The sequence below is a fragment of the Parasteatoda tepidariorum genome, chromosome 12 (genome assembly GCF_982258835.1).
Source record: "Parasteatoda tepidariorum strain Cologne lab strain chromosome 12, Ptep-v5.0, whole genome shotgun sequence".
In the NCBI taxonomy this organism is placed as follows: domain Eukaryota; kingdom Metazoa; phylum Arthropoda; class Arachnida; order Araneae; family Theridiidae; genus Parasteatoda; species Parasteatoda tepidariorum.
Genome location: NC_141766.1, coordinates 35460197 through 35477850, shown reverse-complemented (window position 1 = coordinate 35477850; position 17654 = coordinate 35460197). Strand labels below are relative to the sequence as shown.

The window sequence follows — 17654 nt, the reverse complement described above, 5'->3', positions numbered from 1 at the left end:
ATAAACGTTGTTATGATCTACCAATTTAAAAAATATATTGTTGCTCTCTAATATTCTGTCAATTTGAATTTTTGCATACTTACCTGGCACCGGGCAAGCCTTGATCATCAAGGAGGCTCCTCCGAGCACAGGTCTCTTATTGCACTGCAAGAGATCAACGCTCGCTACTTCAACGAATTGTGGTTGTTTAGGGAGCAAAATTTTTGGTAGTTGGGACTGCGTTTGCGCTGTCCCATTTGTATGTAAAAAAAAGGCTTCATAATTTCTCAGAGCGTGGTCAAAAAGGATTTGAATTTTGTTTTTAACACGTTGAACGCCTTGGGGATGACATGTGAAGCTAAGATTGCTATAAGCACAAAATTCGAATAAATTTTTAATTTTTTAAATATTATTATCATTACTAAAATGATTTGAAGAAATTAATGCAATATAGAACACACGAAAATAGTTTTATTTATCTACACAGAGAGTCTAACTTGCTCCGGACAGCGCATAAATATTTTCAAGGGGTAGTTTCATAATTGTGATTCTTGGTTTAATAAATTCAATTTAGTAGATTTTTATCCACGTCTGACTTATCAATATTTTTCGTTCTTGTGATTTGAATGATTGCTTTCATTGATATTGCCCACAAAAATTGAAAAATAAACGTTGTTATGATCTACCAATTTAAAAAATATATTGTTGCTCTCTAATATTCTGTCAATTTGAATTTTTGCATACTTACCTGGCACCGGGCAAGCCTTGATCATCAAGGAGGCTCCTCCGAGCACAGGTCTCTTATTGCACTGCAAGAGATCAACGCTCGCTACTTCAACGAATTGTGGTTGTTTAGGGAGCAAAATTTTTGGTAGTTGGGACTGCGATTGCGCTGTCCCATTTGTATGTAAAAAAAAAGGCTTCATAATTTCTAAGAGCGCGGTCAAAAAGGATTTGAATTTTGTTTTTAACACGTTGAACGCCTTGGGGATGACATGTGAAGCTAAGATTGCTATAAGCACAAAATTCGAATAAATTTTTAATTTTTTAAATATTATTATCATTACTAAAATGATTTGAAGAAATTAATGCAATATAGAACACACGAAAATAGTTTTATTTATCTACACAGAGAGTCTAACTTGCTCCGGACAGCGCATAAATATTTTCAAGGGGTAGTTTCATAATTGTGATTCTTGGTTTAATAAATTCAATTTAGTAGATTTTTATCCACGTCTGATTTATCAATATTTTTCGTTCTTGTGATTTGAATGATTGCTTTCATTGATATTGCCCATAAAAATTGAAAAATAAACGTTGTTATGATCTACCAATTTAAAAAATATATTGTTGCTCTCTAATATTCTGTCAATTTGAATTTTTGCATACTTACCTGGCACCGGGCAAGCCTTGATCATCAAGGAGGCTCCTCCGAGCATAGGTCTCTTATTGCACTGCAGGAGATCATCGCTCGCTACTTCCACGAATTGTGGTTGCTTAGAGTGCAAATTTTTTGGTAGTTGGGACTGCGTTTGCGCTGTCCCATTTGTATGTAAAAAAAAAAGGCTTCATAATTTCTCAGAGCGTGGTCAAAAAGGATTTGAATTTTGTTTTTAACACGTTGAACGCCTTGGGGATGACATGTGAAGCTAAGATTGCTATAAGCACAAAATTCGAATAAATTTTTAATTTTTTAAATATTATTATCATTACTAAAATGATTTGAAGAAATTAATGCAATATAGAACACACGAAAATAGTTTTATTTATCTACACAGAGAGTCTAACTTGCTCCGGACAGCGCATAAATATTTTCAAGGGGAAGTTTCATAATTGTGATTCTTGGTTTTATAAATTCAATTTAGTAGATTTTTATCCACGTCTGACTTATCAATATTTTTCGTTCTTGTGCTTTGAATGATTGCTTTCATTGATATTGCCCACAAAAATTGAAAAATAAACGTTGTTATGATCTACCAATTTAAAAAATATATTGTTGCTCTCTAATATTCTGTCAATTTGAATTTTTGCATACTTACCTGGCACCGGGCAAGCCTTGATCATCAAGGAGGCTCCTCCGAGCACAGGTCTCTTATTGCACTGCAAGAGATCAACGATCGCTACTTCCACGAATTGTGGTTGTTTAGGGTGCAAAATTTTTGGTAGTTGGGACTGCGTTTGCGCTGTCCCATTTGTATGTAAAAAAAAAGGCTTCATAATTTCTCAGAGCGCGGTCAAAAAGGATTTGAATTTTGTTTTTAACTCCTTGAACGCCTTGGGGATGACATGTGAAGCTAAGATTGCTATAAGCACAAAATTCGAATAAATTTTTAATTTTTTAAATATTATTATCATTACTAAAATGATTTAAAGAAATTAATGCAATATAGAACACACGAAAATAGTTTTATTTATCTACACAGAGAGTCTAACTTGCTCTGGATAGCGCATAAATACTTTCAAGTGGTAGTTTCATAATTGTGATTCTTGGTTTAATAAATTCAATTTAGTTGATTTTTATCCACGTCTGACTTATCAATATTTTTCGTTCTTGTGATATGAATGATTGCTTTCATTGATATTGCCCACAAAAATTGAAAAACAAACGTTGTCATGATCTACCAATTTAAAAAATATATTGTTGCTCTCTAATATTCTGTCAATTTGAATTTTCGCATACTTTCCTGGCACCGGGCAAGCCTTGATCATCAAGGGGGCTCCTCCGAGCACAGGTCTCTTATTGCACTGCAAGAGATCAACGCTCGCTACTTCCACGAATTGTGGTTGTTTAGGGTGCGTTTGCGCTGTCCCATTTGTATGTAAAAAAAAAAGGCTTCATAATTTCTCAGAGCGCGGTCAAAAAGGATTTGAATTTTGTTTTTAACACGTTGAACGCCTTGGGGATGACATGTGAAGCTAAGATTGCTATAAGCACAAAATTCGAATAAATTTTTAATTTTTTAAATATTATTATCATTACTAAAATGATTTGAAGAAATTAATGCAATATAGAACACACGAAAATAGTTTTATTTATCTACACAGAGAGTCTAACTTGCTCTGGATAGCGCATAAATACTTTCAAGTGGTAGTTTCATAATTGTGATTCTTGGTTTAATAAATTCAATTTAGTTGATTTTTATCCACGTCTGACTTATCAATATTTTTCGTTCTTGTGATATGAATGATTGCTTTCCTTGATATTGCCCACAAATATTGAAAAATAAACGTTGTCATGATCTACCAATTTAAAAAATATATTGTTGCTCTCTAATATTCTGTCAATTTGAATTTTCGCATACTTACCTGGCACCGGGCAAGCCTTGATCATCAAGGAGGCTCCTCCGAGCACAGGTCTCTTATTGCACTGCAAGAGATCAACGCTCGCTACTTCCACGAATTGTGGTTGCTTAGGGTGCAAAATTTTTGGTAGTTGGGACTGCGTTTGCGCTGTCCCATTTGCATGTAAACAAAAATGCTTCATAATATTTCAGAGCGTGGTCAAAAAGGGTTTGAATTTTGTATATAACACGTTGAACGCCTTGGCGGTGGCATGTGATGCTAAGATAGTTATGAGCACATAATTCGAAAAATTTTTTAATATTATTATCATTACTAAAATAATTTGAAGAAATTATTGCAATATAGAACACACGAAAATAGTTTTATTTATATACACAGAGAGTCTAACTTGCTCTGGATAGCGCATAAATACTTTCAAGTGGTAGTTTCATAATTCTGATTCTTGGTTTAATAAATTCAATTTAGTTGATTTTTATCCACGTCTGACTTATCAATATTTTTCGTTCTTGTGATATGAATGATTGCTTTCATTGATATTGCCCACAAAAATTGAAAAATAAACGTTGTTATGATCTACCAATTTAAAAAATATATTGTTGCTCTCTAATATTCTGTCAATTTGAATTTTTGCATACTTACCTGGCACCGGGCAAGCCTTGATCATCAAGGAGGCTCCTCCGAGCACAGGTCTCTTATTGCACTGCAAGAGATCAACGCTCGCTACTTCAACGAATTGTGGTTGTTTAGGGAGCAAAATTTTTGGTAGTTGGGACTGCGTTTGCGCTGTCCCATTTGTATGTAAAAAAAAAGACTTCATAATTTCTCAGAGCGTGGTCAAAAAGGATTTGAATTTTGTTTTTAACACGTTGAACGCCTTGGGGATGACATGTGAAGCTAAGATTGCTATAAGCACAAAATTCGAATAAATTTTTAATTTTTTAAATATTATTATCATTACTAAAATGATTTGAAGAAATTAATGCAATATAAAACACACGAAAATAGTTTTATTTATCTACACAGAGAGTCTAACTTGCTCCGGACAGCGCATGAATATTTTCAAGGGGTAGTTTCATAATTGTGATTCTTGGTTTAATAAATTCAATTTAGTAGATTTTTATCCACGTCTGACTTATCAATATTTTTCGTTCTTGTGATTTGAATGATTGCTTTCATTGATATTGCCCACAAAAATTGAAAAATAAACGTTGTTATGATCTACCAATTTAAAAAATATATTGTTGCTCTCTAATATTCTGTCAATTTGAATTTTTGCATACTTACCTGGCACCGGGCAAGCCTTGATCATCAAGGAGGCTCCTCCGAGCACAGGTCTCTTATTGCACTGCAAGAGATCAACGATCGCTACTTCCACGAATTGTGGTTGTTTAGGGTGCAAAATTTTTGGTAGTAGGGACTGCGTTTGCGCTGTCCCATTTGTATGTAAAAAAAAAAGGCTTCATAATTTCTCAGAGCGCGGTCAAAAAGGATTTGAATTTTGTTTTTAACACGTTGAACGCCTTGGGGATGACATGTGAAGCTAAGATTGCTATAAGCACAAAATTCGAATAAATTTTTAATTTTTTAAATATTATTATCATTACTAAAATGATTTGAAGAAATTAATGCAATATAGAACACGCGAAAATAGTTTTATTTATCTACACAGAGAGTCTAACTTGCTCCGGATATCGCATAAATATTTTCAAGGGGTAGTTTCATAATTGTGATTCTTGGTTTAATAAATTCAATTTAGTAGATTTTTATCCACGTCTGACTTATCAATATTTTTCGTTCTTGTGATTTGAATGATTGCTTTCATTGATATTGCCCACAAAAATTGAAAAATAAACGTTGTTATGATCTACCAATTTAAAAAATATATTGTTGCTCTCTAATATTCTGTCAATTTGAATTTTTGCATACTTACCTGGCACCGGGCAAGCCTTGATCATCAAGGAGGCTCCTCCGAGCACAGGTCTCTTATTGCACTGCAAGAGATCATCGCTCGCTACTTCCACGAATTGTGGTTGCTTAGGGTGCAAAATTTTTGGTAGTTGGGACTGCGTTTGCGCTGTCCCATTTGTATGTAAAAAAAAGGCTTCATAATTTCTCAGAGCGCGGTCAAAAAGGATTTGAATTTTGTTTTTAACACGTTGAACGCCTTGGGGATGACATGTGAAGCTAAGATTGCTATAAGCACAAAATTCGAATAAATTTTTAATTTTTTAAATATTATTATCATTACTAAAATGATTTGAAGAAATTAATGCAATATAGAACACACGAAAATAGTTTTATTTATCTACACAGAGAGTCTAACTTGCTCCGGACAGCGCATAAATATTTTCAAGGGGCAGTTTCATAATTGTGATTCTTGGTTTAATAAATTCAATTTAGTAGATTTTTATCCACGTCTGACTTATCAATATTTTTCGTTCTTCTGATTTGAATGATTGCTTTCATTGATATTGCCCACAAAAATTGAAAAATAAACGTTGTTATGATCTACCAATTTAAAAAATATATTGTTGCTCTCTTATATTCTGTCAATTTGAATTTTCGCATACTTACCTGGCACCGGGCAAGCCTTGATCATCAAGGAGGCTCCTCCGAGCACAAGTCTCTTATAGCACTGCAAGAGATCAACGCTCGCTACTTCCACGAATTGTGGTTGTTTAGGGTGCAAAACATTTGGTAGTTTTATTGTTTTATTCTTTGAAATTTTCTATTTTTTTCAATTTTCTTATGGAATTTCTGCTCCATTTCGCAACTTTCCTTTCGAATTGTAGTTTTTAACTGTTTTATATATGATTTTTGATTTCTTTTCTATTTCTATCTATCTATATCTATACATATATATATATAGATTTACACATTTAGCAATTATTATTTAACCGAGGAAGACAAGAGCGTTATCGCAATCTTACGAACAACTATTGAGAATGTGGGTCTAAAATTATCAAAACCAGTTAAAATGCTGAAAAATTGAAAGTTTTTAAATGACAGACCTTTCAAAATTTCTTCCGGCAACCAAACAGGTTTTGATGTTTTAGACCTCAACTTCTTCATCAATCAATGACTTTCCAATCAAACCATTCCCAATTTTCGAAAAGTTTTACCTTCGCCCCAATGTTAGCTTACGGCCCGCATATTTTTTAACTTCCTTTTTACAAGAATATAAATTTGTATAATAAGAACTATTATTACAGAAATAAGATATCACAACAATACAAATCAATAATGTGCAATTTTATAGGAAATTAAAAAATACTATAAAAATAAATAAATTGCGTTGTAAATTAAATAAAAAGAGCAATTTCTACACATTTAAAATTCAATTCTGAAACGTCTTCTTCTAATTTAAACATCTATATAAGTCCAATTGAAATTCTTATTTTATATACATATGGCAATGTGAGTAGCGTTACATATGTACGTTTGTGATTTATATTTTATGTTAAAATGTTAGCGTTGCGGAGCAATTTTGTATTACGTCCTGTTGTGGTTTTTATTTTATCTTAGAATAGTAATGCCGGGAGTATTTTATACACTGTTAGAAATTTCTGCGAAAAAGAGTTAAATTACATTTTCATATTTTTATTTTCCATCGTTGGATGTTTAATAATTTTATAGTAATATGCATGTAGTGTGCTTGTTATAAAGCCACTTCTTTCCTTACAGCTGGGTACATAATTTAGTAGAGGGGGACTAACTAGCAATCTCATGCCCGGCTGTAAGCCAAATCCCAGCTATGGCACCACAGTATTTCATCAACATATGTGGAGTTTTCTGAGTCCTGCGCTCCACAATTGGTGACCAACCATAGACTATTAAAACCGAAATTTTCATTCGCACATAGATAACAAAAGTCTAGTACTTTCCATCTCATACGATAGATGACACTACTAAATTAACAAAACCACATTCCACGTTTCACTTCACAAAACACAATTAAACCGCAACCTAACTACAATATCCATTATCTAATGAAAAGCCGAAAATAATCTAACTCCAGTGTCCAGCTGAAATTCAATTTTTTTCAGTTTTTTCACCATAACAATTATAAACGGTTTCATACCCGTAAAGGTAAAGAAATGTTCCTAACCGTAATATTTACGGTTAATTAGATAAATAGAATACTGCCGGTAATTTTACAGTAATTTCAAAAAGAATATTCTAACAGTGTAAGGCGCATAGAGATTTTTATTTTATGTTGGAATGATAATGTGAGTAGCTTTGTATGAGCTCTTAATTTAATCAATCTTGTGTAAACCCAACATTAGTTCTACTCGGATTTTTTTTGTGTGACAGAATGGTAATGTGAGTAACCTTGTATATGCCCTATTGGAATTTTTATTTTGCTTTAGAGTAGTTAAATGAGCAGCTTTGTGTAATTCCTATTGTAATTTTTATTTTATGTTAGAATGGCAACATCAGATGTTATAAGCAGCCTTGTCCTCAACTCAACTGTTTAAATCCTGTTCGATTAGAAAATACATGCTGTGAAGAATGCGTTGACTACTGCATGGACACAAAAGACAATAATAAAGTTCACAATGAAGGCGAAGTGTGGGTATCCTTTGAAAATAAATGTGACGTCTGTACTTGTAAGGTGAGTTCTCAATTCGAAAGATTAAATTAATATAGACTTTATATAATATAGATTGAGATTAAATTAATATAGACTTAATATAATATAGATTAAGATTAAATTAATATTAAATTAAGATTAAATTTATATAATATAGTATTTCCATTTTCTATATCAAAATTCTATAATATTTATGTCCCATAGTGGACTGTTTTATTTATTTATTTCAACCGTTGCTGAACTGCGGACCCAATTCTGAGTTTACGACTACCAATGTTCAACTCTATAGCCTTGCAATTTTGAATCCAATCCAGATGACAAAGGAATTCCTGGATCAAGTATTCGAAGAACTTTGTATTCTTGAGGATTTTTTGAGGGAACTAACCGGCATTTGCGCTACACTGAGACGAAAACCACGAAACCCTTCTACAGCTAGTCTGACGACAGGCGAATCTAACTCATTATCCGTCTACCACAGGGGATATTTTACGTCAGTACCGTCACGCAGCCGTGCGTGAAATTCGTATCGAACAGCCACCTCTGGAATTCGAACCCTAGTCACATGGGGGTCAGTAGGGGCATTACATGGGAGACAGTGGTCTGATTGTATGATATGACTCCCAGTAGGTCAACGAAATCCAGTATCACTCGCTGTCGGCCAGTGAGCAGGTGGGTGATCATTTTGATCAGCCTGCGAAGCGACCAACTATAACTCATTGAACTATTCTGCCGTAAAATGCTCGATTTTGCATGCAGTTCGTCGGACTACCATAACGGGTGGTTCATCTCCTCCGCAGAGGATCAAAATTATGATGGTACGCCTTTGGATCATTCTCAAGGATGTTTCCCAGATGTCGCTAATGGCGTATTAAGCAGCTCTAGAGCAACGTAATTAAAGAACTGTTAGTGCTATTATAATATTTATTTAAATAGTGTTTATTTAAAGTTCAGTTTCATCAAAAGTTTGGATATTAAATAATAGTAATTGAAGAATATATAGACGAAAATTATTTAAAATAATGTATACCTGCTTTGAGTGAATGAATTACCTTGTATTAAATTCATAACATTGCTGTCCTATATTTTTAAAATAACTATGATTTTTATTATTAAATAGTTTACTGGCGCAGGAGCCAGGAGCAACTGTACTGCAACAAAGAGAAACATTATTGCATACTCAATATAAAAACCCATTTAAAATTTTTAAAAAGGGAGAAAAAATATTAAATTTTTTTACCCAAACTTCAAATTGCTACACATGTTTCAGTTTTGAATCTGATAAATTAGTATCATATTTTGATTTCATTTTATATTTAGAGAAACCTCATTTAATATTTAGAAACTCTAATTATGGGCTTATTTAATATTTTTAAGTATTATTGTGCAAGTTACAAATTAAATTTAAAAATGCCTACACATTTTTTTTTCAATCCTATGTTTACAAGTGCAAATTCCGCATGTGCATTTTTGAATAAGCCAAAATATTCCAATGATAGCCTGAAACAGTTTTATTTGTTGTTATGTATCTTAGAGATATTTATTGTATCAACTTGAGCTTGATACCAATGCTTTCCTCTTTAGTTATATTGATGATCATTACGATTTCATTAAATCTTTCTTTTAAGCCTTATTATTATTTATTTTTCTTATTTTTTTTAAAGTATTATTGTGTAAGTTTCAAATTAAACTTAAAAAAGTCTATATGTTTTTTTTATCAATCCTATGTTTACAAGTGCAAATTCCGCTATTAATTTTTTAATAAGCCAAAATATTCCAATGATAGCCTGAAACAGTTTTATTTGGAGTTATGTATCTTAGAGTTATTTATTGTATCAACTAGAGCTAGATACCAATGCTTTCCTCATTAGTTATATTGATGATAATTATGGTTTCATTAAATATTTCTTTTAAGCCTTATTATATAAATTTCAAATTAAATTTAAACATGCATTTAATTTTTATCTACTATCTACAAACTCAAATTTTGCTGTAAGTTTAGGTGAGTGTAAATTTTACAATAGTAATCTAAATTTGTTTGCGTTTTGCGAGCAGATAAATTTTAATTTATGAAGATGGTGCAGCAATTTGGATCAGAAAACTGTTCTTCCAGGGTTATTACTAAACAAAAAAAAAGGTGAACATCAAACAAAAAATACTAATAAGATAGGAAGTAAAAAATACAGATTAATTTGTACCCAGATTATTGAAATTTATAATTTAAGTCGCATGCTTGACGTCAAAATATTTCTGTATATGTATATAATTATCAGTTTTTTCCTATAGGATTCAATTATACGATGCCAACCTGCTAGCTGTCCACCTACATCTTGTTTACATCCAGCTGCCCCATTCGGGGTATGTTGTCCTGAATGTGACCATTGTCAATTTACTCATAGATTGTATAGAAATGGGCAAGAATTTACTCATGAAGACGATCCGTGCCAAATCTGTAAATGTCAGGTATTAAAAACTAATATTCATCAATGGTTTTATCAAGTATTTTTATTTGCATTTTGTATACTAGATTATCAAAAACTAACTTTATATGATCATATTATATCCATAAATAGGTGTCATGCAGGTTCAAATGATCAAGTATTTTTATTTGCATTTTGCATACTGGATTATCAAAAATTAATTTTATATGATCATATTAAGTTCATAAATTGATGTCATGCAGGTTCAAATGATCAAGTATTTTTATTTGCATTTTATATACTAGATTATCGAAAATTAACTTTATATGATCATATTAAGTCCATGAGTAGGTGTCATGCAGGTTCAAATGATCAAGAATTTTTATTTACATTTTGTATACTAGATTATCGAAAATTAACTTTATATGATAGTATTAAGTCCATAAATAGGTGTCATGCAGGCTCAAGTGATAAAATATTTTCATTTGCATTTTGTATACTAGATTATCGAAAATTAACTTTATATGATCATATTAAGTCCATAAATAGGTGTCATGCAGAATCAAATGAATTTTTGTCGAGGGAATATTCGTGATATGTGAGATAGTCAAATATAGGACGTTCCATAATCACCACCCTTAATATACCTTTTAGAATCCTTAATCATTATTTTCGCATTAGATTTTGCAAATCACTGTTTAAGCTTATAAAAAAGAAAACGTTATCAAAATCTGGCAAATAACTATTAAGACAAAAATTTGTCGGTCAAGGAGATCTTGAATAATGTTTTTTAATTTCAAAACCAAGAGTATGATGGGGGCAACAAGGTCAGCATTGTGTACCGGTTGCTTTTTCTTCCCAAAGAAACTGGCACCCACAGATTTGATCTATAGTATTCATCTGGGGTGGTGATGGTAATCATGGATACAAGGTTTAGCTATTTCACGTAGTTGGGTCAATATTTAAGAGAGAATTTAGCTCAGATCGGCGAGACTAAAGAATTACGGGAGAGAGCAGCTCCCCACTTTGAAAAGCGCTATTTTCTTGTTTCAGTAGTTGCAGATGGTGGGAAAAGAAATTCTTTGTGTAATTTATTTTTTATTTTATAACCGTTGCTGAACAGCAGGCCAAATTTGTGGTTTATGGCTGCTAATGTTCAACTCCGTAGGCTTGTAATTTTGAACACACTGCAGAGGACAAGGGAACTCCTGGATCAAGAATTGAGAGAAACTAGCTTTCATGGAAGAGTTTTTGATGCAACTAACCAGCATTTGCGTTATATGGAGAGGAAAACCACGAAAACCTTCCATGGTCAGTTTGACTCTAACCCATGATCCGTCTACCACTGACGATATTTTACGTCAGCACTGTGGTCAGTGCAAGCCGTGTGTGGAATTCGAATCTGCGAGCTATCACTGGGATCGACCCCGGGCCACCTCATTGAGAGGCAAGCACTCTATCTCCTGAGTTCTTTATATAGACAAACTATACCTGGACTACACGCCATTACCAGGAAGACAACCTATATCCTTCAGGATGACAGGATGCACAGGATTTCAGGATGCACTCGAACACTGTGCCATCGCGTTTCATAAAAAGGAGGTTTGTTTCTTGAATATGCGTATCATCCATGCGTAGGGGCCATGCTAATCTCCTTTGCATCGTTCCATTTTTTAGTATACTATGAACTGCCGAAGCAAAACGGGTAAGCTTGAAGGTCTGTTTACTCGAAAGACTAAAATTGGGGGTATTTCTAGAAATAGATTTTCGCTTCTTCTGAATTTCTTTTGGCAACCAAAAATGTTGATGAATGTCCTAAATAGTGTTCGTTAGATTTTGATTTTCTTTTCTATGAAACATCTAAGACTCAGAAATGTGCATCTGATTTTGACTCCTTTTGGTATGTACTCTAAAAATACAGCCCTTAGCCAAATTATTCGACGCACTATAAGATTCTATGTAAAATCTCAATTATCAGGGGATAATATACAGCTTTATTGTTTTTACTCGGCTCAAACCGGTTTGCACTTGTTTGCTTTCGTGTATCAATCGGTTAAATTAGGTGATATGCAATATAAATTCGACGTTTGGATAAATTAGGTGATATGTTATATAAATATATAATATTTATTACATTGGGTATTATATTATTATATTATAATAAGTAGATCAAACTATGGGATACACTGTAGTTTTTTATTAATTACATCTAGCACGAGCTTATATGCAATACTTTATATTTAAACATACATGTAATGAGGTTTTATTCAGGAGATTTTTTATATACTTCCTATTTGTATTTATTTTTAGCATATTGCATTACAATGTTAACCAATTAATACAAGAACGTAAGCAAGTGCAAACCGGTTTCAACAGCTTAAAATCAATAAAACTATATATTCATCATCATCATAGTTGGCCAGAGAGCCCAATGTGAGCCAATGCCTTCCTCTGAAAATTTCTCCATGACGACTTCCGATTTACTCTTGGCATTTCCAGCAAAATTAAATTCCTAGTGCACTTTAGCATCCAAGTAAGAGTCTCGGTGCTGACATCTAGTGTGGCAGACAGTAGACGTCCAAATTTACATGGCCAACGGTATCTCACCCTTTGTGGTGGTCTTGAAAGAGTGGATGCCACTTCTGGAGAACGCACTAGGTCTGCTCATGTGTGCGCACTTGTGCAGCTCATTGGAAATAAAATAAAAAAACTTCCGATTTATCTTTGATCTCCAATTTTTTTCATTAATTGCGAGAAAATCAGACTCCACTGAGTCAGCCCATCTCAACCGCGGCCATCCCCGCTTTCTTTTTCCAGTGGGTCTAAAAAGCAGTATCTTTTTTATTGTGTTGTCGTCACTCGTTCGAATCACGTGAAAACTGTATATTATCAACTGATAATTACAATTTTACATTGAATCGTATAGTGCGTCTAATATTTTCGACAGGGAATGTAAGTGAAAATCCGGTCAAATCCGGTGTTAATCAGGGAATTCCACTTTTTATTTTGCTCAATGTACATTAGAGTTGTAGTATATAGCATAGGTGATATCCTATTCATTAATGATAAACGTATAAAATCTGGTTACATCAAATATTTTTTAATAAAATATGTTTTGAATTTCATTGCGAATTAATTATTATTCTATTATTATTATCCATAATTAATTATTATTCTATTATTATTATCCATAATTAATTATTATTCTATTATTATTATCCATAATTAATTATTATTCTATTATTATTATCCATAATTAATTATTATTATCTTGTAATTATTATTCTATTTAGAATGGTTCTGTATCATGTGATACAATAGTCTGCGATCCCTTACCTTGCATGCATCCAGAGAATTTAGAAGGAATGTGCTGTCCAATATGCAGTCCTGAAGTGAAATGCCATCATCTAGGTAAAACATATGATGCATGGGAGAATGTATTAGATCCTGAAAATCCTTGCAGTGAATGTGTTTGTGTTGATGGAGTGTTTAGCTGTCATCCTGTTCTTTGTTTGAATACGGAATGCTCAAATCCACAATTGGGACACTGCTGTGAATCATGCGAAGGTAAACATATCCCAGATAACAAAATAAGGTTTATTTTCACTCAGCAAAAGCCTTTTAATGTAAACCTAAAACACTTTTTTATGCAGTTTATGTGTAAACCTTCGAATCTTAAATCGAGATTTGTGACAATCTACTCTATTCTACGCACATTACTCTAATCCAAAACCTTAAAAAAAACCTTTTACATAAAAACCTTAAATCGAGGTTGTCTTAGGGTTTTCAAGCGTTTGAAAATCTTTGAATAAAGCTAGTCTTAAGGTGAAAATAATCTTAAATCTGGGTCATTATAACGTTTCTTTACGCAACGTCTTGTATGCTCGGCTAAAATCCACCTTGTCATGAAATTTTAATGGACAATGCAATTTAGTCCTATCTCTAGTGTGACGTTAGCTAAAACGTCATTATGGACCTAAGTCTCCATTTTACCTAAGTGACAATACTTTTTAAAAAGGTTTTAAAACATAATTTTTAATCCTCTTAGGACGAAAGGCTGGAAGCTGCAATATTTTTGCTTTATTCAATCTAGTGACCAAGAAAAATTAATATTCCATTTTTAAAGGATCTATGCTTTATCAAAAATTGTTATTTAATAGGTGTATCAATTTCATAGAGTTCCTAACAATCGAAATACTATTTTTGAATGCAAAAATTTCGAAAAGTTTAAGCCACACTTATTTGAAGTAATTTTAAAACAACTGAAAGCTAATTTGTTTTGAATTTTGCTATTTGTAGGATTTTTTTAAAAATATGGCATGCAAGTGTCAAACAAATTATATTAAAAATATTTATAATGTAAATTCCATCATTCCAAAAAGGTAAAACCAGTTCAATAGTTAGTAGCACCGGCACAATGAGTCCATGAGCTTGCTGTCCATAATTGTTAACACCAATTGTCAATGTGTTTGGTGTCCAGAATTCAGGACATAAATAATAAATCTACAGGATGTCACAGGAGATAGTTGTCAAACTTAATGTGCTGGTCTGTCATATCATGATAAGCAAGATATACATAGGAACTTGAATCCGAAAATGTAAACTGTGTAAACAATGCTCACTAGCGTAAAGGAAGAGTAAGAAATGAAGTCGAAAGAGGTGTTAATATGACTTTTATTAAACTATAGAAAATGTTCAAAATTCATTCCATTTGCAACAATGCAAGCTTCACAACCTCGAAGCATAGATTCATGGAGCCGTTCAAAATGGACAGGTGTGTCACGGACACATGCTGCAGCTTCTCCGATCCTGGAAATGAGATCCGTGTCCAATGTTACTCGCGTCTCGTACACCATGGTAAAAATCCGGGGAAATTTGGCCAGAGGATCACGGTGGCCATGTGACTGATTCACCCTTGTCAATCCAGTCATCAGGATATGTCCTATCCAGGTATTCCCACACAGTGTTACTAAAATGTGCAGGTGCTCCAATATGCTGAAACCACATGTTTTGGCGTGTTGCAACTGGAACGCCAACTATCAGATCCGGCAACACTCTTTCGAAAAAAGTATGATAGGTATTCCCGTCTGGGCGTTAGAGTAGCAGGTAACATGCCACGTATAATTTAGGCCCAAACTTTTATTGGGTAGCGTTGTTAAGTTGTATTGGCACGTATACACGTCGGGTTTTCATGCACCTACACGTGTATGTTATGCGGGCTCAGAACACCGTCCCATGTAAAAGATGCTTAATCAGTGAACAAAATCCACGATTGAAAATCTGACTTGCGATCCATTTTTGCCAAAACCATCGTGCGAATACAACTAGTTAAAGATAATTGTCCTCACACAGTGCATTCTTTTGACGTGTAGGGGTGTAGCAAGTCCTCGTACAGTATGTGCAGATTGCCCAAGACCTGTTCGATTGCTCGGAGGCTTGTGTCCGGGTTTTTTCTCAAATTACGGTGATACAGCTTTTTCTACTGCATGTGTGTGTGTAGTAGGTTCTCAACCGATGTCACAACGAAACCTGGAAAACTCCAAGCTTATGCTATCTGCGAAATAATTTTCCAAACAAGCATGACTTGGTTGAAGTCTGTTTGGGTCCTAAAATAGATCTGTTCCATTGTTCGTCCATTTCCATTCGCAACACCATACACGTATATCATATTGGCCAATTCTACGTTAGTAAACCGATTCATCCTTCCTCTGCAACGTCGTCGAGTAAAATCGTTACACTTCCTATTCTCTTATCAGCCTACGAACATTGCCCACTTGGGTTCCAGTTTGTATTCTCGGATACAAGTTCTATTGTAAATCTTGTTCATCATGATATGATAGACCAAATCTGCATAATTGGTGCAATCAGAAATAATTCTATAATCAGACAATCAGTAATAAATCTATATCTATAATCGGGGGGTCAATGAGTTAGGTATACATTATTAGGGGCATCAATAATGAATAACTTTGGTCTTCATAATTTAAGGCAGCAGTTTTCAATCGGTTAGGTATCCGTAATTGGGGTGACTATTAATCAATCTGTTTAGTGTCCACATTTGGGTTCGATTGGTTTCATGTTCATATTTGGAATCACCAGTAGTCAATGACTATGGTGTCCACAATTAAGGGCAAATATAGTCAATTAGTAAAGGAATGGCTTTTCTTCTCCCTGAATATTCTGTTTTACTAGTTATAACTTATTAAGAATAAGTTTTACTTTTGAAGGTTGTTCTTATGGTGAAAAGAATTATCTTGATCATGCTACATTTTATGATCCACATAACACATGTCGGGAATGCCAGTGCCAAACAGGAATAATATCATGCCAACAGAAATCATGCTCTGGGGTTCCAGACTGCTTGAAACCTATTTACATTGAAGGACAGTGTTGTCCAGTTTGCGAAGGTGAGTAAATTATATACTTATGAAGGTGATATACTTAATTTTGTAATTCAATTTATCGTTTTTATTAATTAACTAGTGTACTTAATTTTTGTGTCTTGCACCACTAAGATTTCAAGTAATTGCATAAAAATCCGACATATAAAGAGTAAGTCCTTTTTTATTTTGCACACTGTACATACGCATTTAAAAGTCCTAAGTTTTAATCTGACATGAAAATAATTATTGACTGACATTATACAAACGTAGATTCAGGAATCTATTTTATTATTCATAAATGAAAGAATTAGAGGAATAATAATTACTGTGACTTTTATTGATTTATTGACATTTTTAGCAGTATGTAACATATTTGTTTCCAAAAAAAAAAACTTTTTACAAGGTATGTTCCGAAAATAACAACTGTTGCTGGGATAAGAACTTATACCAGTTGATTCAATAAGAAAGTTTCTTAAAAAAAGAATCATATTTATATAATTAATCAACTAATCGATTTGTTTGCTAATTACACTGTAAAAAATGGATACTCGATTATCCTAAAACTCTCCTTTTTGACGAAACTGTTTCTTGGTGTATGCTCCGAGCAAAAATTTCGTCAAAGTGACAAAATAACTATCGTCACTTCTTCCAGGAAACGAATTTCGTCAAAATAATGGAAATATTTCGTCTTTCTTTTTTTTTCCAAAATTGCCTAATGTACATAACTTGTATTGCCTAATGTATATATCTTGTATTGCCTAATGTATATAACTTGTATTGCCTAATGTATATAACTTGTATTGCCTAATGTATATAACTTTTTAATAGTCACTTTAACGTGTGTACCATGCACATGAAACAACACAAGGACAGATAAATAAATTGCACCCATACCCGAAGAGGAATTTGAACTCATCTTCTTGGTACAAGGACAACATCTTGACCCCCGTACAAACCGGTCAGCGTAATTTGTCAGTT

At 33.2% G+C, this 17654-nt stretch overlaps 1 protein-coding gene and 9 non-coding genes across 10 annotated transcripts in view; 9 read left to right on the top strand and 1 right to left on the bottom strand.

Annotated features, from left to right (window-relative positions):
- The window catches only part of LOC107439018 (zonadhesin), a 167041-nt gene that overhangs the window by 78329 nt on the left and 71058 nt on the right, over nt 1-17654 (top strand). The window contains exons 34-37 of the mRNA XM_087155985.1: nt 7709-7897; nt 10160-10336; nt 13587-13860; nt 16521-16700. Of these exons, the coding sequence (XP_087012111.1) occupies nt 7709-7897; nt 10160-10336; nt 13587-13860; nt 16521-16700 (820 nt within the window). The remainder of the gene's footprint in view (nt 1-7708; nt 7898-10159; nt 10337-13586; nt 13861-16520; nt 16701-17654) is intronic.
- On the top strand, nt 76-236 carry LOC147801018 (U1 spliceosomal RNA). Its single transcript, XR_015431024.1, has one exon. It is a non-coding gene; the product is annotated as a U1 spliceosomal RNA (small nuclear RNA).
- Nucleotides 720-880, top strand: LOC122269169 (U1 spliceosomal RNA). The gene has a single exon (XR_006225019.2). It is a non-coding gene; the product is annotated as a U1 spliceosomal RNA (small nuclear RNA).
- Nucleotides 1365-1525, top strand: LOC147801017 (U1 spliceosomal RNA). Its single transcript, XR_015431022.1, has one exon. It is a non-coding gene; the product is annotated as a U1 spliceosomal RNA (small nuclear RNA).
- LOC122269174 (U1 spliceosomal RNA) lies at nt 2011-2171 on the top strand. Its single transcript, XR_006225023.2, has one exon. It is a non-coding gene; the product is annotated as a U1 spliceosomal RNA (small nuclear RNA).
- Nucleotides 3278-3438, top strand: LOC147801016 (U1 spliceosomal RNA). Its single transcript, XR_015431020.1, has one exon. It is a non-coding gene; the product is annotated as a U1 spliceosomal RNA (small nuclear RNA).
- On the top strand, nt 3914-4074 carry LOC147801015 (U1 spliceosomal RNA). Its single transcript, XR_015431023.1, has one exon. It is a non-coding gene; the product is annotated as a U1 spliceosomal RNA (small nuclear RNA).
- On the top strand, nt 4559-4719 carry LOC147801014 (U1 spliceosomal RNA). The gene has a single exon (XR_015431027.1). It is a non-coding gene; the product is annotated as a U1 spliceosomal RNA (small nuclear RNA).
- LOC122269166 (U1 spliceosomal RNA) lies at nt 5205-5365 on the top strand. The gene has a single exon (XR_006225016.2). It is a non-coding gene; the product is annotated as a U1 spliceosomal RNA (small nuclear RNA).
- Nucleotides 11887-11993, bottom strand: LOC122269172 (U6 spliceosomal RNA). The gene has a single exon (XR_006225021.2). It is a non-coding gene; the product is annotated as a U6 spliceosomal RNA (small nuclear RNA).